Consider the following 21667-nt stretch of genomic DNA (forward strand, 5'->3'; position numbering starts at 1 on the left):
GGAAAAATGTGTGCTTACCTTAATATGGAAGTTTACATAAATTAATATAGCTAAAGCACTTAAAACAGTGCTTGACACATAATAATGGTTATCACTATAACTAGATACAAATAATAGCTCAGACTTGGCTATTGTAACTAATACTATATATCCAATCAAAAGATCTCTAATTATCTACTTATTTAAGATTTAAGAGTTCCAGGTAGTCTATGGATAGGACACTTTGATCTTTCATTAGAAATGCAAACCACAGGATACCTACTGGAACAACAGGTTTCAGAGTCTGGCCACTGGGGTGTGAAGCGCTCTGCTGGATGTCAGCAGGTGGGCCTGGTGGTGGGTCACTGCTCCTCCTTACCAACAGTGGAGTGCCTGCAGGGCAGAAGAAGAGGTGAGGGGTCAACAGAACCCTGGGGGGAAGAAAGCACACTGCACAATGCAATTTAATTAAAAAGGTTTACAACATGTTTTTACCAAAAAACATCTATTTCCAAGGGTGGTTGTAAAATTAATCCATTCAATGCTCTTTGGCATCTCTTTAGAGAATCACACAGAAACAGAATCCTTCAACTCTCATTTAACCCCACTAGGATTTCAAAACAAGCCATTGCAGCTAACAGAAAACTGTCAGGCACAAGCAAAAGTTGACAACAGGCCTAAAACTCATCTAAAAAATGAGTATTAAAAAACTTGATTATCCTGTAGACAAGCAAAGATGGCCACATAGTCAGTACAATCTGCTATTCAGTAGAGCCAGTTTAGTTATTGCTGTCATTTGATGCTTCCCAAATCTTTTGAGGGATGATATATACTGAAATAAATTATTTGCTGCAGTTATAGCATTAATGTGTATTTAAGTATACAAAGAGATTGGTTCCATTTTCTTCTTTTTTCCTTAAGTAGATAAAAATGATAAGGAAAATAAGTTAGTTCTTCTAAAAATATATCCTGATTCCTTTTTAATTTAATGAAAGCTTCCACTATTAAATATTTGAGTCAGTTATTAAATTCTGAAAAAAGATCCTACTGTTAGAAAGTTCAAATGAAATTCAACCTTAACAGAGCTAGCAGCCTAACTACTCTGACTGCAATTAGGCCCAAAATAATTTATTTCATACAAAATTGGCCACTATAGAGACAAATTTTTAAAACTTATTTATGAGTTAAAAATCACTCTCAAATAACAATTAACTTTTTATTTGCATATTTTTGGAAAATAGTCCTGCAACCCTCAAGCACTTGATACTATAATTTAAAGGAACATTTTTCATACATCATTTTACATAGTGATGTTTTAAAAAGTAAATTCAGGGAAAGGGATGTGGCTCAATCAGTTAGGCTCCTGTCTACCAAGGCCTCCTGGTGAGGGCAAGCTGGACCATGCAGAGTGCCGGCCCACGTGGGAGTGCCGCCCCCCGCCGGAGTGCCACCCTGCGTGGGAATGCCGCCCAGCATGGTAAAGCCGCCCCATGCAGGAGTGCTGGCCAACGTGGAGAGCTGACATAGCAAGATGACACAACAAGAGACACAAAAGAGAGAAAATAAGAAGACGTAGCAGAACAGGGAGTTGAGGTGGCACAAGAGAGTAATCACCTCTCTCCCACTCCAGAAGGTCCCAGGATTGGTTCCTGGAGCCCCCTAATGAGAATACAAGCAGACACAGAAAAACAAACAGCAAATGGACACAGAGAGTGGAGAATGGGTGGCGGGGGAGGGGAGTGGATAAATAAATCTTAAAAAAAAGTAAATTCACATTGTAACTTGCTTATAAACTTGATTTTTATATGTTCTCCAATATTGTTATTCTGTGTACAAAGCATAAAATTCTTAATATTTTTCATACTTCATCTAGAAGTTGTTTCTCAAAAAATAACTTCCGGGGAGCAGATATAGTTCAGTGGTTGAGCACTTGCTTTGCATGTTTGAGGTCCCAGGTTCAATCCCCAGGACCTCCTAAAAACAAAATAAAACAAAAAACAAATAAACAAAAGCAAAAAACTTGTTTCATAAAAGAAATTAACATGTTACTTAGGATGCAGACACCATGCCAAAAGGTATTACGAAGTCCAAGTTCACATTCAATTATTTATTTATTAATAGCCACTTTATTATTTCCCATACCCTCTATCCTCATCTAACAACTTTAAGCATTTGACATATCAATAGTTGAATGAGTATGAACTAAAAATAAAAAAACAAAAATAGCAGAAATGAAAGAAAGTACCAAAAAATCAGAAGACAATAAGGTTCCAGTCCCATATCAGTGTTTTTTCTCTTACTCAGGTGAACTGCAGAACACGCCCCTCTCAAGAAAAGCCCTTGAATTACCATTAACAGGAAGTGAACCAGTCAGTCTCATCTTTAAAAGTAAGAAGAGAACGGGAGCGGGCGCGTACTCCAAGAATCTCTGGTTTGTTTCCAAAGGATTTAACCCAGTCCAGTGCACGGCAAGTCAATTATCTCAAATTGGGAAAAACAAGCAAACAAACATACAAGCAAAATCCCAAATAAACCAGTAAAGAAGAGCTTGAGTTACAACTTAAAGACAAAGAAAGATAGGGCCTACATACAATAGAAGAAAAGTAATGAGAAGTATTGAAGATGATTTGGGCAAATACTTAGATATATAATAGAGTAGAAGTCACACCTCACAAGCAAAGCTAACTGAAATGAGGAGATTATAATTCCATCCAATTTTATGGAACCTCCTGTGGAGGGAAAAGTGTAAATAAAACATAACTTCTGCACTGAGGGAGCTTCTAATGTGACAGTAAACATTCGTCAATAGCACTAATAATTATCATGTATTAGTACAATAGAGAGAACTATGAGTTTCGGAGTCAAATAGACTGAACATCTTTCCAGGCTCTGTGATATTGAACTGCTCTGTGGCAGAGTCCCATAAATTAAAATCTGGTGGTAATAACAGAATTGAGCTGAGGTTGAAATAAAATAAGGCATACATTGGGCATTGCACTGTCTGACAAATAATATCCATGTAGGAAATGCCACTCTACACCCCACACCCCCACAAATGAAAAAAAGAGAGGGTAATAGAATTTGCTCTACCTACCTCATTCAGTTCAAAAGCTGAACTCCTAAAAACCAAATTATTTTTCTTGGGATGGATAATTTTATGATAATTTTATGATAAACCAGATATAGCCTTACTATAGAATGAAAAACTTTTAAGGAAAAAAAAAAGAGTGGGAAGGGAATTTAAAATTGAAAAAAAAAGTTAGACATTTGTATTTTTTTTTTTCAGTTAAGGAAAGATGCTTATTATTAGATTCTAAAGGCAAAAGCCATCAATTAAGTTCAAGGAAGTATTTTCCTTGGAACCATAGTTTAAAACCCAATGGCTGCAAAGGCCAAATAAAACACCAAATATTAAGTAGCCTTTAAAGGAAAAAGTGTTTGACAATTGCAATGTATTTTTCCACACAGTTCAATATTTGAGGACCTTCTACAAGCCAAAAACTACATGGAAGGGAAGAATTAAGAGTAGTCATGGTACATACACTTGACTTATCTTTTAGAGAGGAGATATGGGGACAAAGAACATTTCAGTAGGCATAAAGGTATGCATCAGAGCAGTGATCCAGGCAGGACGTATATGGATTATTAGAGAACTCATATCAAGGCACACACACACATTACAGGCTGCACCAAGTCCCCATTTTATTTAGCCAGACTCATAGACATGTAATGGAAGTAAAAAAGACAGGAGGAACAGAAATATTATCCTGTCACAGCTGCAGAATCTCTGATCAGGAGTATGGCTGTTCATGACTGTCTTCCCGAGAAAGGGTCTTGCCACATGAGGAAAAGTTCAATTCTTGCTTCATGGCTGCCAATGTATACTTGGGGTATATGCCACACTCAGGAGCAACTTCCCCAATCCTTCCCTGTGCTTCCCTTTAAGAAGATGGCAGGGCTTGTTAGCTTTGCCCAGGCCTTGAGTCAGCTACCAGAGGTAAGTTATATCTTCATCAGGGGAAAAAGTAGACTCAATTCCTAGGTATCTACGAATGATGGCACAGCTTCCAATTGCCAAGCCATCACCATTTTATTGATGGTGAAACTGGGGCTCACAAGAATGTATTAATTTGCCTAGTGTCCCCAATCAATACAACTAAAGGTGCCCAGATAAGAGCCATCTAATCCAGTTCAGGGAAAGTATTTTTGAAAGAGATAACAACTATTTAAAAATCTCAAATTGGTACACCAATGAATTAGGTAAGTTATAACGGTCTTCAGAAATGTAAGATATTACCATATAAATATAAATTTCTCACACACAGAGGACTGGATTTTCTCCACATTTGGAGGATATATTTGAGATGGAGTCTGCTTAAATAACTGATGATGTGTTATACATAAAAATATATGCTTTGAGGGTTTTGAAGGATGCCTTACAAAGACAGACAGTTATAGAAACTGAAACTAGAAAGATCTAGAGGAGTCAGACCATATGACAAAGTTGTGGGCAGAGAAAACAAGCAATGGTTTTAAACATGAGCCCCACATCAAAGGTCAGAGAGATACATGTTCTAAAATGTGTGTTGATTAGCAGCAGGGTTTTATTTAATTAAAGATGGCAGCTGAGTTCCTGCCTCCCACATGGGAGCTCCTGGGTTTGGCTCCTGGTGCCTCCTAAAGAAGAAACAAACACAATGAGCAAAATCAATGAGCAAAAACAAGGAGGAAACAGACAAGGAAGCCCTCTCAGGGGAGGGAGAGAAAAAAAAAAAGGGTTAGTGATTCTCCTGAGCAAAACCAGAAGGTGAGCTAGTTACTTACCCCTGCTATTTCATCCTAAGGTGACACCATTGACATCTGGTGAGCTCTAGGGGTGACAGTTAAAAGTGCTCGCAAGGCATTCTACAGAAACAAGAACTAGGAAAGGCTGGAAGAGCAATGTAAAGGAAATGAATGCAGTACCAGGAGTCACTGGTAGAAATGGAGAGAACAACTAGAGGAGGACACAGGACAATTTGGCAACTGACTACACACATAAAACAAACAAGATGGAACATAAAACAGAAACTCAAAACCATTTTAATGTTTCTTGCTTTGGGAAGAGCCATGGTGAAGTTTAGGAACTGCTATGATTTGGTTAGAGAAAACACAAATTTTGGCTTTAGACAATTTAGGATTAGAACAGTTTGCTCTTAATCTAAGATATCTTATTTGGGGTGGGAGATAATAGACTAGAATTTCCACTGGGCATTGATAACGATGAGATTGTAGTTGGTACCAAAAATCATATTGGCTCCCAGAATGAGCAGGTAGAGGCAAACAGGAGGTGAATAAAGGAAGAGAAAAGAGGGAGAACGAATACAGGTCTAGTATCAGCATTGCATATGAAATAATGGGAAAGTAGAGTTTTACATTCTCACTGTATGTTCAGAAAGAGAATATCTAGAAAGATGAAAGATAAACAGAGCCGAACACAGAGAAGTTCTGAGAAAAGATGGGTTAGAGAGGTAGAGAAAAGTATTTGAGTTAACATGAGAATCTATCTGTGTAAAGAGGGATAAGAGCTCAGTTTTCTTCAGATTTAAAGGATTATTTCTGTATTGTTGCATTATCAAATCACCAAAACATGAAGGTTAAAGAAAGAATACATGTTCTCCTTTCAATGCTGCTGACATTTAGGATAAGATGACTATGAACAGGAAACATGCTATTAAAGAGCTTATATTTTAAGGTAAATTGCTAAATCTTCCACACTTATAATGCAAATGAATTGCATGTGGATAAAGAGGTATAGGAATGGGGGAGATGCATTCTAGCAGGTAATTGATGTAAAAATATAAGTTACATTATACTGTAATGAACACCTTAGTTTTGTAAAGTATATGGCCTTAATAGACTGCAACTATACAACACCTAGAAAAATGCCTTTCAATTTACTTGCACTTCAATATTTGTATAATGAATGGATTTGATATTAAAATATGGATAGGTTCTCGAGATATATGGCAAAAAGAGACTGGGCATCAGGAAGCCTGCCTTCCAAAGCTAGCCCTGGCAGGATATAACCTGAAGGAAGACATAACACCTCACACATTCCAACCTTTCCTCATTGGCTAAATGCGCATGTTAGATAAGCAACGCCAAATCCCATTCCAGATCTATAAAGAGATAGTTCTATGATTTATATAGCCAATAAGGAAATTGAAGTCTAGATAAATTAAGTTCCTAAGTCTTTTGGATTTGATTTCTAACCCAGTTTTATTCATTTGACACTTTTCTAGTGTGGGGTCACACTCTATGTGAGTAACTGGATAGAAGCAAGGGAATGGTATCTGTTCGATGCTACAATGATTCTTTTAATCTAAAGAGGTCAGCAGAAATAAAGATTTGGATAGAAAAGTACAGATAAAAGGAAAGGGTTGTGGGAACTGCTTAACTCAGTGGCCAACATTAACTCACAATCACATGGGCATATCTGGCAAGATGCTTGACCCCCTGCCTCATTGAGGGATGCTAACTCCTCTCCCACAGTGCATGGCCTCTAGAGCAGATGAGCTGCATGCCTGGCCAGCACTCCTTTCCTATTACCCCATCAAAACCTCAATGAAAAAGACTAGTGAGAGTGAACATCGATTGTTTTTGGAGACAACTAAATTTTCTTTTTTGTGTGGATTTATAGGCATCAGATAGGACTTTTCAACTGATGCCTAACAAACTCCACAGAACTGAAATCTGGAGACCAATAAAAAAAAATTGGTAATGATATCAATAGCAGCACAATTTATGGCAAAGTATCCATAAGAGAACACTTTCACTGCAGGAGTGCTGACCCGGTTTGATGCCTGGTCTGTGATGAATGCAGCAGCTGTGGCCTGCTTTCAGACACTGTAATTAGAAAACCACACAAGAGAAACCAAGTCACATTTTAGCAGATTTTAGCAGTCCAAATACTTTAGTCTTAAATATCACTCCATAGGAAAGACACTCCAGTATTGCCATAAAAGGAGCAAGAAGTTCAAAGATGACTAACACTTGGTATCATTTTTCAAGTTTGGTTTGCCAAAACCGTGCCTGCTCAACACATGAAGGGACAAATATCTCCATAATGCAAGCAATTCACAGAGTAGGCATAGTAACAAAGGAGATATGAATGAACAGATACACAATAAAGTAACTCTTAGTATTTGGAAAGCTGCTTTAATTGGATTGCCACTGCTATAAAAACAAGTGAGGGGGATTTTAACTGACATTTTTTAGGAATTATAGTTTTCTCAGAAAATGGTTATGACTTCAACTGGAAGTAATATGTTGCTGTATTCTGGAGGATACATGTCCTTTTTTCTATTAAAGTTTTCACATTTTATCCAGTTGATATATACAAATCTATGTTTTTGTTCATATTGTTTAAACTACTTTACTATATCAACTTATTCATGCTACTTAAGGTCAGTTTATGCCATGTCTTAGACAAACACTAAGTCCCACATACTAAAAACAATCACAAGCTACAGAGGAGTTTCAGCACAAGCAAAAGTCCTGATCTTTGAAAGACATACACTCTAAAAAAAGGAACAAACATTAACAAACACAAAAAAGATAAGTAGATCACCAAACACAAATAAAAGTTTCTGACTCATAGTGGCAAAGGGAAATAAACTGATGCCAGCATGTCAACCGGCAATTTCTTATTTTGGTGTTCAAGGAACACACTGGTTTTCCCTCCCTCACTTTTCTGATTACCTCTTGCCCTGCATTCTTTGCCAAATTCTATTTGGTATTCACCAATTGGAACCTACATCCATTCCTTAAATTAACCTGTACCCTGTGACCTCAGTGAAAATTCTGGTTCTACCCACTAAATTACCATTCTCTAACATGGCAATCAGTTTTGATTTCATACATTTTAAGATCTACTCCCCACAGTTATAAACAATCTCTCCTTTAGAATACTCCATACCCACATGCAGATTTGCTGTGAGACAATGCAGCGTAAGTTTCAGAGCCCCTCATTTGCATGGGCCCCTTACAAGATCCCAAGAGAGGCCTTAACAATATGATCACATGATTTTATGTAAAGCTTGTAAAATTTGCAGAAATAAAACATTTCCATTGCCATAGGTAAATCCTATTACCTCTTTCAATTCAAACATCCTCTCCTCACACTCTTCTCCTCTCAAATGACACTGGAGTGGCCAAGGGCATTTCTGGGATGAAGCTAAGGGAAAATTCAGTTGGAGATATATTTAGCTTGAGTATAGTGGAATATATTTATGCAGTTCACAGATATTCCTGTGTATAGTTAAGTTATTGCCAGTCATCCCTAGAGAATAGCTTCCAGGAATATCACCATCATGTACTGCACAGGTTTATCCAGCTTCAGGACACAAAGGTACAGAGTTGTAGGTGACATCGTGGTATGACTGTCCTTTGTGTACCCAGAACTGGAAGATTGAGAGTACTGGAAGATAAACAAGATTCACAATGTAAGAAGTCAGAGTCTAGTGTGTGGAAAATTCTTTCATTCACCAAATGCAAAAACTTGTAAGCAGATAATTCAGTTCTCACTGATGCCCTGACAAATGGGAATTTCTTTCCTATCCATAATACACTCCATAATGAAACATATACAATAAATGTCCTATACTTTTTTTTTTCATTTTGGTGGGAATTATACAATATAGAATTAAAATTCTTGTGCCAGTAAGACAAAAACCTGTAGCAGTTTCAAAGATTACAAGTATGTCTATGTGTGAAGCACATGTTTATATAGCCTATCTTTAAACAGAAAAAAATTAGATTTATCATGCTAGAGCAAAGATAGAGTTGTCCTTTTATTCTACCTATAGAAAATGATATCGCATTTGAAAAAAACTATTAAAGAGTATGCAGCCAAAAAACTTAGGAAAAAGTATAACAGATATTTTCAGGTAATTAATAAAATATTTATTTTTCATATTATATGGCATTTATAATAAACTAGATTCAGGAAATTTGTAAATTGTTGTGATTTTCCTCTCATTCTAAACAAGCATTCATTTTTTACTCTCTTTGCACTAAACATTTGGTGTTATTTTTCTTAAATAGTTGGACTCTGTATTAGTCTGTCAATAGGGGTGCAGGTGCAAATTTGCCACAGGTTGAAGCAAGATGGTCGCTGCTCTCTGTCTAGGTTTCAGCCTCAAGTCCCCTCTGGGCTTCCTCTTCCTCTTAAGGCTCTGTGGGCCAGCTTCTTCTTGATCTCAGTTGTAGGCTGGCATAGGGCTTGTCTTCCAGGGCTTCCTGTATCAGTCTTGACTCTCTTCCCAAGGTGAATGGCTCATCTCTCTTCCTGAGGCGCCAGGATCAACAGAGCTTTCTCTCTTCTTGAGTGAGTGTCTATTTATATCCGCCCACCAAGGAGGCAGGACTCAACCTAAGTCACACCTTACTGATGTGGTCAAATCACAGCCCTAATATTAACAGGTAATTTAATCAAAGACATCTCAGGTGAATATAATACAATCAAAGGGTATCACACCCAGAGGAATAGATTAGTTTACAAACATAATCTTTCTCTTTTTTGGATTCATAAATAATCTGAAACTTCTATAGACCCCCCTCCCTCCGTCCACATATACATTAAGGCACCTTTTTAGGATATGTCACATTCTGCTTTGTCTTATTGTCTCCTCTTAATTCATTCACTTAACCAACATTTACTGAATGCCTAAAATATGGCAGGCAGCCTTCTAGGCACTCTCCATACATCAAGGCACAACACACAAAGGTTCTCTCCTGTAGAACTTGTGAGCTTCTGAGGGAAGACAAACACTAAACAAGTAAATAAATGCAGTCATTCAAAAGAGTGTAAAACAAGTTGTTAAGCAGGAATGAGGGAGCGTGATGGGGAGGGGACTGTGGTGGGGAAGATTATGTATGCTCTCTGAGGGCAAGCCACTCACCTTAGTCAATCACTGGGGGTCCCTCACAGAGTGGTCACTTAACAGACGCTGAATTGAATGAAACAGAGCTATAGGCCCCAAGATCAACCTCTAAATTCAAGAACCTCTGGAACCTGAAATGTCCCAGACAAGGGGATTTCTTGGTTCGTTATAGGGGGCCTTCTATATGTAAATAAATTGCTACAGTCAGGTTTGTTTCTCTTCACCTAACACTTATTTATTCAGCATCAACATTTATTTTAAAACAAACACTATTCACACCAATGCAGCATATGTTATCACCCTTGCAACTTAACGATAAATGAGCAAAAAAGTGACATCAACACCAATGCTAAATAATTCCAGAAAAGGCTCTGAAATATTAACTACAATCTTGTCAATTACGGTGGTTTGTGAAGCAATCTATTGCCCCCTCAGTTGATCTTTCAGTGTACTATAGTTTACAATCTTAAAGCCAAGATATTTATGAGGTTAATCTATACTCATGAGAATTATAACAACCCATGGAAAACTAGAAAGCTAATAGTTGAGTTACCTGAAAAAATTCTTTGGAAGAGATGGATTTTAAACAGAATTCTGAAATGCAGAAGAGATGTGAATTGATGAGTTGGCATAAAATGATGACAAAATATTTATGGTAGGCAGATGAGCATATGGCTTTAGAGGCTAGAGATGTATATCCATGCAGGGATACTAATACATTCGCTCAGTCAGAAGATAGGCATGAGCCAAGTGAATGTAGGAGGAAAGGTACCGAGGAGGCTAAGCAATCTAGTTACATTGTTAAAAAGTCTTAAAATGGGAGTTTTAAGATACTCTAGTTTAAATTGCATTGAGGTTTCCTAAGGGAGACAATCTATAGTAATTTTTTTCAAATACTGAGGAACTGGTTAAAAAACATTTTGGAAAAGTCATGCAGAGTTTATGAATATATGGAAAACATCGACAAAAAGAATAATGATCATTGATCCAAAAGGATCTTTTCCTCATGGTTTCTTTACCAATAAAAAACATAATGGTAAATCTTAGTATGTGTATGATCAGGAGGTTTGGACTTGGGAACATAGTTTGATTCAGAATAGAGCACATTTAGGGTTGTCCTTTAGCACAGTGCTGTGGATCTATACCAAGTGTTAATGAAACAGTTCTTCTGTCCTAAATTTTAGGTTACAGTTCCCAGTGAGCTGAGTGGAACAGCCTCTCAAAGACTACCTCACCAGCTCTTTCAAGAAGAGAGAGGGAGAAATCAGCAACGCCTTCAGGCCATTGGGCTGCAGTTGCAAACAATTATTGGCAACATCAAAGTACTAAATTCAAATCACCAAGTCCTCCTTGATAGATGAGAAACATCCACGAGTCAATTTAAGGCATCCTGGGCACAAATCTGAATGATTTATCAGCTGCATTTGAAACCTTTGATCATTACATTTTATTGGATTGTTCAAAGTCTGGCAGGACAGAAGAAGTGATCTGTTATGGAGCCACTGTTACTTCTTAGGAACACTCAAAAGATGCATTTATGCTAGTGACTGTGTGGCACAAGTACTGTTCTCTGCATAGTTGCAAAGGGACCTACTACCTCTCAGGATGCTTTCTTCTGCTGCTGGGAAAAGCATAGTTTCTATTAACAAAACTTATGATTCTAAACAAGTGTTAATTAACTGAAGCTAAATAAAGAAAACACAGAATCTATGCTTCCCTGGCAGGGAACATTCCTCAAGAAAGTGTCAGAAAAGCTGGACCCTCTCTTGCATGGAGACTTCCAACTTCTATAACTGTGACTTGATACCTCATTTGTTGACCTATACCTGCTCTTGGAATCCAAGGATCAGTTTTGACCCCAGTCACCTTTTACCTTTTGCATCCAGTAGGAAGGGGTTATATTCTGTGCAAAAGGTGGAACTGGCCCCATCTGTCCAAGTCTTTGTGACCTCACATTAGATAAATGAACTCTAATCCACTTGAAAGTATCCTGGTAGACCACCCAGGTATTTCATATGGCTCCTGGCATGCCACTAAGTAGGTTCATTACACAAGCTGGAGCACATTTCCCCAGCACACTCATTCACCCAGTGGCACAGCAAGGCAATGATCCAGAGATCATTACTGACTTTTCCATGTCACTTCTGGCATCAAATTCTATGTGCATCAAAATCCAGAGGCCACAAGTACATAACTAGATCATGTTTCCATGACTCTCCAGGAAAAGAAGCAACATGTTCTTACTAACTGCATTACATTCTCACGTTCAAGGGAAAGACATTTGAACATAGAGGGCCTGGAATTGCTCAGTACAGGGCAGACAGAACTTGGTTTGAATTTAAAATATTCTCCACAAATGGATTTTTAAAAGACATGGGGATTACTGGTGTTGTATCAATTTAAATAAATTAAATAAGCCAAAGTTTGAAAATCCATGACTATTTTAAGGGACTCTCAGAAAAGAGAAGTTTTTATCACCATCTGTAATTTTTTTCCCACGTATCCTAGGAATAAATCAAAATTATATCAGAACATGAGACATGTACTAACTTATAGGTGATACCTGTTTTATCTAGCTTATACCTCAAGCCCATTCAACTTCTAATTCATTACCCATAAGTATTATATTATAGTAGATTAGCATTTATTGTAATTGAGTATCATGAAGTATGCAATCTTGAAAAGTCACAGAATAGTGATTTAAAGCATAATGTACAAAGACCAGAGAAAAATGTGAAAACAGAATTTAGCAACATAGACATACCACCTATGAAAAGCATTAAGTTGAAGTACTGATAAAATGTCAGTATCTAAATCAGCGTTTGAACTTGCCAAATGGTTTCTGAGACAAGTCTCCTTTAATTTGAGATGAAGGATCATAATCTCATCTTTCAAGTCTTCTCAGGACAAGCAAACCAATACATAGTGCCTATTTTCAAAAGACTGACACAGAAGAGGAGGAATTGCCCTTATAAGCTGTACATGAAAGCTGGGATGCTATCAGAACTGTCTTTGTACTAAGCTTGTCTAGGTCATCTCATTCCATGTTAGCTATTGCGATTGGAAAACATATAAAGAGTTTCTTTCACAGAGGAGGTATTTGGGCCTCAAAATAAAATAGATTGAATACTCAAATATGTCAGCAACAATGCTAAATCATTTAGCTTGTCCCTGCCGTGCACATGCCTAAGTGGGTTGTGTGACAGTCATCTTCCTAGTTTGTGACAATCTTTGTGCTCTTGAAATACATCTAACATTTTCACAAAAGACACATGATGCTCCTTGTCCACAGCCCCTGATCCCTTTTAAAAGTAATTTTTTAAGCCTTAACCCAGTCTATCCCCTGGTCATCTGTATTCCAGATTCTGACTCAATGAATCTGATTGTTCCAATTACTTCATATGGGTGAGACCATATAATATTTGTTCTTTTGTGACTGGCTTATTTCACTCAGCATGATGACGTCAAGACTCATCCATGTCACATGTATCAGAACCTTATTCCCTTTCAAGGCTGAACAATGTCCCATTGTTTTTTGTTTTTCCATTCATTAGTTGATGGACACTTGGGTTGCTTCAATCTTTTGCATCTTTTGGCAACTGTAAATAATGCCACTGTGAACATCACTATGGAAACATCTGTTCAAATCACTGCTTTCAAATCTTTAGGGCATATACCTAGAATTGGGATTGACAGGTCATATGATAATCATACACTTAATTTTCTGGGAAACTATTAAACTGTCTTCCACAAGAGCTATACCATTTTACATTCCCATCATCAATGAATGAGTGTTTCTATTTCTCCACATTCTCTCCAAAACTTGCAAGTTCCCATTTTAATTTTTTTAATAGTAACCATCCTACTGGGTGTAAAATGGTATCTCATTGTGTTGTTTTTTAAAGATTTATTTTGTTTATTTCTCCCCACCCCCTCACTGTGTCCTTCTGTTGTGTGCTCATCTTCCTTTTTTTAGGAGGCACCAGGAAGCAAACCCAGGACCTCCCATGTGGTAGGCGGGAGCTCAATCGCTTGAATCGCATCCGCTTCCCTCACTGTGGTTTTAATTTGCATTTACCTAAGGACTAATGATGCTGATGATCTTTTCATATGCTTTCTGGCCATATGCATATCCTCAGAGAAGTATCTATTGTCCATTTTTTTTTGCATTGTCTTTTTGTTGAAGAGTTATAGGATTTAATTATATTCTCGATTTTAAATACTTATCCAAATATTTACTCCCACTGTGCAGGTTGTTGTTACACTTTCACAATAATGTCCTATGAGGCGCAGAAGTGTTTAATTTTGATGAGATCTCATTTATCTATTTATTCTTTTGTTGCTTGTGTTCTGGTTGGAAAGTCTAAGAAACCATTGCCAAACACAAGGTCCTGAATATGCTTCCCTACATTTTCCTTGAGGAGTTTCATGGTTCTGGCTCTTATATTTAGGTCTTTGATACATTTTGAGTTGATTTTTGTATAAGGTTTGAGGTAGGGGTCCACTTCCATATTTTTGCAAATGGAGATCCAGTGTTCTCAGCATTATTTGTTGAAGAAACTATTTTTTCCCAAATGAGTGGTCTTTATCCCCACATCAAAAATCAGTTGGCCATAAATGTGTGGTTTGATTTCTGATGTCCCAATTAGATTCCACCGATATATATGTCTGTCCTTGTGCTGTACCATGCTGTTTTGATTACTGTGGCTTTGTAATAAGTTTTAAGATTAGGAAAAGTGAGTCTTCCAATTTTACTCTTATTTTTCCAGATATCTTGGATTCAGGGCCCATTATGCTTCCAAATAAATGTTCTGCAAAGAAGGTTGTCAGAATTTTTATTGGGATTGCATTAAATCTGCAAATTGCCATGGATAACAATTCAGAATGTCCTTCCATTTATTTAGGTCTTCTTTGATTCCTCTTACCAATGTTTTCTAGTTTTCCACATATATGTCATTTGCATACTTGGTTAGATTCTTATACCTTTAATTCTTTCAGTTGCTATTTATGAGATGTAATTTTTTCTTGGTTTTTCTTTTCTTATTGTTAATTCCTGGTATACAGAAACATTACTGAAATTTGGGTGTTGATCTTGTACCCCACTACTTTGTTGAATTAATTTACTGGCTTCAGGAGCTGTATTATGTTTTTTTCCCCCTATATATAGGATGTCATCTGCAAATAGGGAAAGTGTTACTTCCTCCTTTCCAATTTGGATTTTTGTTTTTGTTTTTGTTGTTTGCTTAATTGCTCTGGCTAGAACTTCCCCTGCTATGCTGAATAATAGCGGTGATAGTGAGCATCCTTGTATTGTTCTGGATCTTAGAGGGAAAACTATTAGTTTTTCAACAATAAGTATGACGTTAGGTGTGGGTTTTTCATATATGCCTTAATCATGTTGAGGAAGTTTTCTTCTCTTTCTCATGTTCTAAGTGTTTTTATCAAGAGAGGATGCTGTACTTTATCAGATGGCTTTTCTGTGTCAATTGAGATGATGATGTCTGTTTGTTGTTGTATTTTCTTCCCCTTCATTTTGTTAATGTGGTGTATTACATTGATTGGTTTTATTATGTTGAACCCACCTTGCATATCTTGGATAAATCCCATTTGATTATGGTATATAATTCTTTTAATGTGCTGTGGGATTCAGTTTCCCAGTATATTGTTAAGGATTTTTGCATCTATATTCATAAAAGGTATTAATTAGCCTGTAATTTTCTTTCCTTGTGATATTATTTTCTGGCTTTAGTATGAAGGTGATGATGTTGGCGTATTAGGATAAATTAAGGAATGTCCCTTCTTCCATTTTTTGTTAAGTGTTTGAGAAGGACTGGTATCAATTCTTCCTGGATTGTTTGGTAAAATTCCTGTGAAGCCTTCTGGCCCTGGGCTTTTATTTTTGGGCAAGTTTCTGATTACTAATTTAAACTCTTTAATAGTTATTGGTTTGTTGAGATCTTCTATTTCTTCTTGAGTCAGTGTAGGTAGTTTGGGTGATTCTAGAATTTGTCCATTTCACCTAGGTTATCTAATTTATCTCAGTGGTGTTGGTAGTAATGTCCCCCTTTCATCTCTGATTTTAGTTATGCCCTCATTTTTTTTTTCTTTGTCAGTCTAGCTAAAGGTTTGTCAATTTTATTGTTTATCTCTAGTTTTGTTGATAATTTTTTAAAAATCTCTATTTCATTTACCTACTCTCTAATCTTTGTTGTTTCCTTTCTCTTGCTTACTTTGGGTTTAGTTTGCTCTTCTTTTTCTAGTTATTCCAGTTTAAGGTTAGGTCTCTGATTTGAAAACTTTCTTCTTTTTTAATGTAAGCATTTATAGCTATAAATTTCCCTCTCTGAACTTCTTTGGCTGCATCCCATAAGCTTTGGTATATTGCATTTCATTTGCCTCAAGATATTTCCTAATTCCCTTGGTGATTTCTTCTTTAACCTATGGTTGTTTAGGAGTACCCTCTTTAATTACCACATATTTGCAATTTTTCCATTTCTCCCTCTGTTATTGACTTATACCTTCAGTCTGTTGTGACCAAAGAAGATATACTGTATGATTTCAATATTTTTTTAATTTATTAAAACTTGTTTTGTGACCTAAGATATGATCTACCATGAAGGATAATCCATGGGCTCTCAAGAAGAATGTGTATTCTGTTGCTGTTGCATGAAGTGTTCTACACATGTCTGTTAAGGCTAGTTGTTTTGTAGTATCATTCAGGTCTTATAATTTCTTATTGAACTTCTGTCTAAATGTTCTACCCATTATTGAAAGTGGTATAATAAAATCTCCTACTATTAAAGTAGAACCATCTGTTTTTTCCTTCAATTCTGTCAGTATTTGCTTCATAGACTTTGGGGTTCTGCTTTTAGCTATATATATATGTGTGTGTGTGTGTGTGTTTGTGTATATATATATGTATATATATAATTGTTATGTCTTCTTGTTTAATTGACCCCTTTATCAATTCAATTGACTACCTTTGTCCCTTTTAACAGTTTTTTAACTTAAAATCCATTTTATTTGATATTAGTATAGCTACCCCAGCATCTTTTTGGTTACTACTTGCATGGTATATATATTTTTCCTTTCTTTCACTTTCAACCTACTCATGTCTTTCAATTTAAGTTGAGTCTCTTTTAAATAGCATATAATTGGGTCATGATTTTCTAAACCATTCTGCCAATCTCTCCCTTTTGACTGGAGAATTTAATTCATTTACATTTAAATTAACTAAAGGGAGTTCTGGGAAAATGGTGTCAAAATACGTATGCAGAGTCTGACACTCACATAGAAAAGAACAGAGAAAAGTCAGGGCATATCAGAAGGAGTTCCTTTGGATATATATGGAACTGGAGGGTACTCTGAGTCATCTAGGAGGGTACTGGAAAGATATAGAAGCCAAAGGAAAACTGTGAGTTGCCAGCTCCAGTGGCTGGAAGTGGTACATATACCCTGTTCTCAGGGCAGGTGGTCTTGGTAGAGGCCCTGGCTCACTTCTGCCAAAAGCCTGGGAAGGAGCATTCCCTGGGAGGGAGAGGGGTCTGATGGAGGGTGGAGAGTGGTTTCTTTGTGGTGAATTTGGCCAGCTGAGCCCCTTTGAATCTTGGAAGGACCCTGGGGAAGGGGATCTGCTCAGGCAGGCTGTCACACCCAGCCTCCTTGGGAGAGAGGAACTAGATTAGAGAAGAGGCAGATGCAGGCACCTAATCAGCAGGGCTCTGGCAAACTGTAAAGTCTAACATTCCTGGGAGAAAGGGGGCGGATAGAGCCAGATAAATTTTCTGGAGCCTAATTAACCTCTGGAGGCAGTTTAGCTCAATGGAGGAATTCCTGCCTTGCATATATAAGGTCCCTAGTTTGATTCCTGGATCTCCTTAGAGAAGTGACCCAGAGAGTGAACCACTGGGTTATCAGGCACCCAGCTGATACCTTATGACAGGAAACATAGATATTTGTTTGTTTTAGGTTTTCTTGGATGTGTTATTTTTTATCTTTTAAAGTTTCCTTTTTTTTCCTCCTTATTTTACTGGCTAAAACCCAGTACATTACCTACAGAGGACAGGCTGCAGGGTGATTGATTGATGAACACAGGCAGCCTGAGAATCTCCTTAGGGGTCTAACAAGGAAGGCTGTTTTCCTTTGGTTGTTTTATTTTACATTTCTTTGGTTGTTTTATGTTTTATTCTGTTTTGTTTCTTGTTTGTTGTGTTTCCCCTTTCTTTGTTTCCTTTACCTATTTTTCTATATTATTTTCTACATTATTTCTTTTCTTTCCTTCATTTTTCTACCTTCTGTTTTCTGTTGTTTTTCTTTCATTCCACCTCTTTTTGTTTGGTCTTCATTTTTTTTTGTTTGTTTCTCTCTTTTTTCTGTTTTCTTTTTTTTTTCTTTCTCTTCTCATCATTCCAGCCTTTTAATTCATTCTATACATTCTTCTCTATTATGTTTCTTGTTTCATTTTTTCTATTCTATGTTTTTACTCATTCCTTTGTATGTCCTATGATTTTTCAATCATGTTAATTATTTATTTTCCTAGGTCTTGTACAGTTCGTCTTCTATTTAAAAAAATAAATTATTACTATTATTCTTTTTCTCTTCTTATCTCTTGCCTTTTCTCTGGTCCTAATTTTTTTTTTTTTTTTTTTTTTTCCTGTCAAGGGAACAGAGACACAAGTGCAAGGAAATAGAATAAGAGGAATAAAGTGTCAAAGTGAAACTTTACTCCCCCCACACAAAAACAACAAAATAAAACCCTAGCGTAAAAAGAGAAGCAAATCAACTTGAATAAGCCCATCAAGATAAACAGATGCCTAGATACCAACAAAAAATTATAAGCCATACTAAGAAACAGGAAGACATGGTCCAGTCTAACAAACAAACTAAAAAAAAAGGAGGAGATGCAGGTCATAGAACAACTAATCAGAGACATCCAAACAAATATCATGAATCAACTTAATGAAGTGAAGGAAGAGATTAAGGATATTAAGAAGACATTCCAAGAACATACTGAAGAATTGTAAACATACATAAAAAGATAATAGATTTGATGGTGATGAATGGCACAGTGCAATAAATCAAAAATACACTGAAAGGGGAAGAGGATGTAACTCAAGTAATTGGACTCCCATCTACCAAATAAGAGGTCCAGGTTTCGAGACCCAAGGCCTCCTAGTGAAGGTAAGCTGGCCTGTGTGGCAAGCTGGCCCACTCAGAGTGCCAGCCCATGTGGAGAGCCACCCTGCGCAGGAGTGCCAGCCAACACGGAGAGCTGGTGCAGCAAGATGATGCAACAAAAAAAGACACTGAGAAGAGAAAATAAGAGACTTAGCAGACCAGGAAGCTGAGGTGGTGCTAGAGAATGATCGCCTCTCTTCCACTCCAGAAGGTCCCAGGATCAGTTCCCAGAGTCACTTAATGAGAATACAAGCAGACACAGAACACACAGTGAATGGACACCGAGAGCAGACAATGGAGGGAAAAATAAATAAATAAATCTTAAAAAAAAAAATACACTGGAAGCATACAACAGCAGATTTGAACTGGTAAAGGAAAGAATCCATGGTGTGGAAGACAGTACAGCTGAAATCAGACAGATAGTAGAACAAATAGGAAAACTTCAGCAGGGACTTAGGGATTTGAATGACAATATCAAATGCACAACATACACATTATAGGCATCCCAGAAGGAGAAGAGAAGGGAAAGAGGGCAGAAGGAGTGTTGAAGGAAATAATGGCTGATAACTTCCCAGCTCTTTTAAAGAACATAGACATACATGTCCGGGAAGTGCAACACACCTCAAACAGTATAAATCCTAACAGGCCAACCCCAAACATATACTTGTCAAATTGTCCAATACCCAAGACAAAGAGAGAATACTGAAAGCAGCCAAAGAAAAGAAATCCATCACATACAAGGGAAGCTCAACAAGATTAAGTGCTGATTTTTCATCTGAAAACTACTTTGGAATTTATGCTCCCCAGTATGACAGAACTGAACTCATTTGTGGTTTTCCTACACATGGCTCTTCTGCCCCTTCTATTTGAACCTATAATTAGTACTAGACTTAATAGGTGTATGTCCAAGAGACTTAAATCTTTGGGCTGTCCATGTGCCGGTTGGGCCCTGAATCTCAACAGAGTTGCAACACCTATTCTCCAGTTTGCTGGTCTCACCCAAGACAACTATGAAGGAGATGATGATGGACAATGCCCATCCCTAGGAACAGAGAGAGTCTGTAGCTGGAAGCAAGAAAGTCCCATCCATCAGCTCCATAGGATGTAAACCTCCTCTCAATTAGAGGCAGAGTGGACATCACATTTCCAGAATCCTCAGGATTGGGGAATGAGCAATGGACTAAAGTAGACTTATGCTTACTCTAGCAAAGACTTACTGTTTATTCTAGCAATGGAAGAACTTTTATCATTGATGTGGAGTCGGTGGCCACCAGAGGTTCTGAGGCAAGGGGGAAAAACAGGTATAATATGGGGGCATTTTTGGACATTTAAATTGTCCTGAATGATGTTGCAATGATGGATTCAAGCCATTATATATTTTGTCATGAATTACATAATTATATGGGACAGAGTGTAATCTATAAACTATAATCCACACTTAGTAGCAATGCTCCAAAATGTGTTCAGCAATTCTAACAAATATACCACACTAATGAAGGATGTTTTTAATGTGGGAAAGTGTGGAAGGGGTGGGGAGTGGGGCATGTGGGAATTCCTTATATTTTTTATGTTACATTTATGTAACTTGAATTATTAAAAAAAAATTTTTTTTTAAGATTTATTTTTATTTTATTTAATTCCTCCCCCTCCCCTGGTTGTCTGTTCTTTGTGTCTATTTGCTGCATCTTGTTTCTTTTGTCCGCTTCTGTTGTCGTCAGTGGCACCAGAAGTGTGAGCGGTGCCATTCCTGGGCAGGCTGCACTTTCTTTTCACGCTGGGTGGCTCTCCTTACAGGCGCACTCCTTGCACGTGGGGCTCCCCTACCCGGGGGACACCACTGCGTGGCACGGCACTCCTTGCGCGCATCAGCACTGCGCATGGACCAGCTCCACATGGGTCAAGGAGGCCCGAGGTTTGAACCGCGGACCTCCCATGTGGTAGACGGACACCCTAACCACTGGGCCAAGTCCGTTTCCCTAAAAAAATTGTTTTGAAAACCATTCAAAATTTAAAAACAATAAATTCCTCTGGGTATGATACCCTTTGATTGTATTAAATTCAAAGGTTTTAAGTTACTTGATAAAAGATTAGGGCTTTGATTTGATCATATCAGTAGGGTGTCACTCAAGGTTGAGTCCCCATCCCCTCATAGGCTATATAAATGGACACTCACTCAAGAAGACATAGAGGAAAAGAGAGAGTTACATAGATGCCACAGGAGATCACTTTGTCATGTGACAGAAAAGAGAAGGCTCAAACAAGTAAAGCCTGGGAGAGATGAACTATTTGCCTAATAGTTCACAGCTGAACAGAACAGAGCAGCTGAACATCTAATGGGGCCCAGAAGGAAAGGAGCCCAATGCCAGAAACTAATATAGGAAGCCCTGAGAGGCCAAGCAGAGATCACCCACCATCTTGCTTCAACATGTGACAACAGACTTTGGTGAGAAAACAGCCTTGACTTGGACTATTCAGGGCCTTGTAACCATAAGCTTTTACCTCAAATAAATATCCTATATAAAAGCCAAGAGATTTCTGGTACTTTGCATCAGTACTCCTTTGGCTGACTGATACAATGCTATACC

General features: G+C 37.5%; 1 protein-coding gene across 6 annotated transcripts in view; it reads right to left on the bottom strand.

The window, feature by feature from the left end:
• PARD3B (par-3 family cell polarity regulator beta) overlaps nt 1-21667 on the bottom strand; it is a 1119500-nt gene that overhangs the window by 573967 nt on the left and 523866 nt on the right. For all 6 annotated transcript variants that reach the window (XM_058300305.2, XM_058300306.2, XM_058300307.2 and 3 more), the window contains exon 4: nt 263-372. In XM_058300305.2, coding sequence (XP_058156288.1) covers nt 263-372 — 110 coding nt within the window. The remainder of the gene's footprint in view (nt 1-262; nt 373-21667) is intronic.

Source organism: Dasypus novemcinctus, chromosome 7 (genome assembly GCF_030445035.2).
Source record: "Dasypus novemcinctus isolate mDasNov1 chromosome 7, mDasNov1.1.hap2, whole genome shotgun sequence".
In the NCBI taxonomy this organism is placed as follows: Eukaryota; Metazoa; Chordata; class Mammalia; order Cingulata; family Dasypodidae; genus Dasypus; species Dasypus novemcinctus.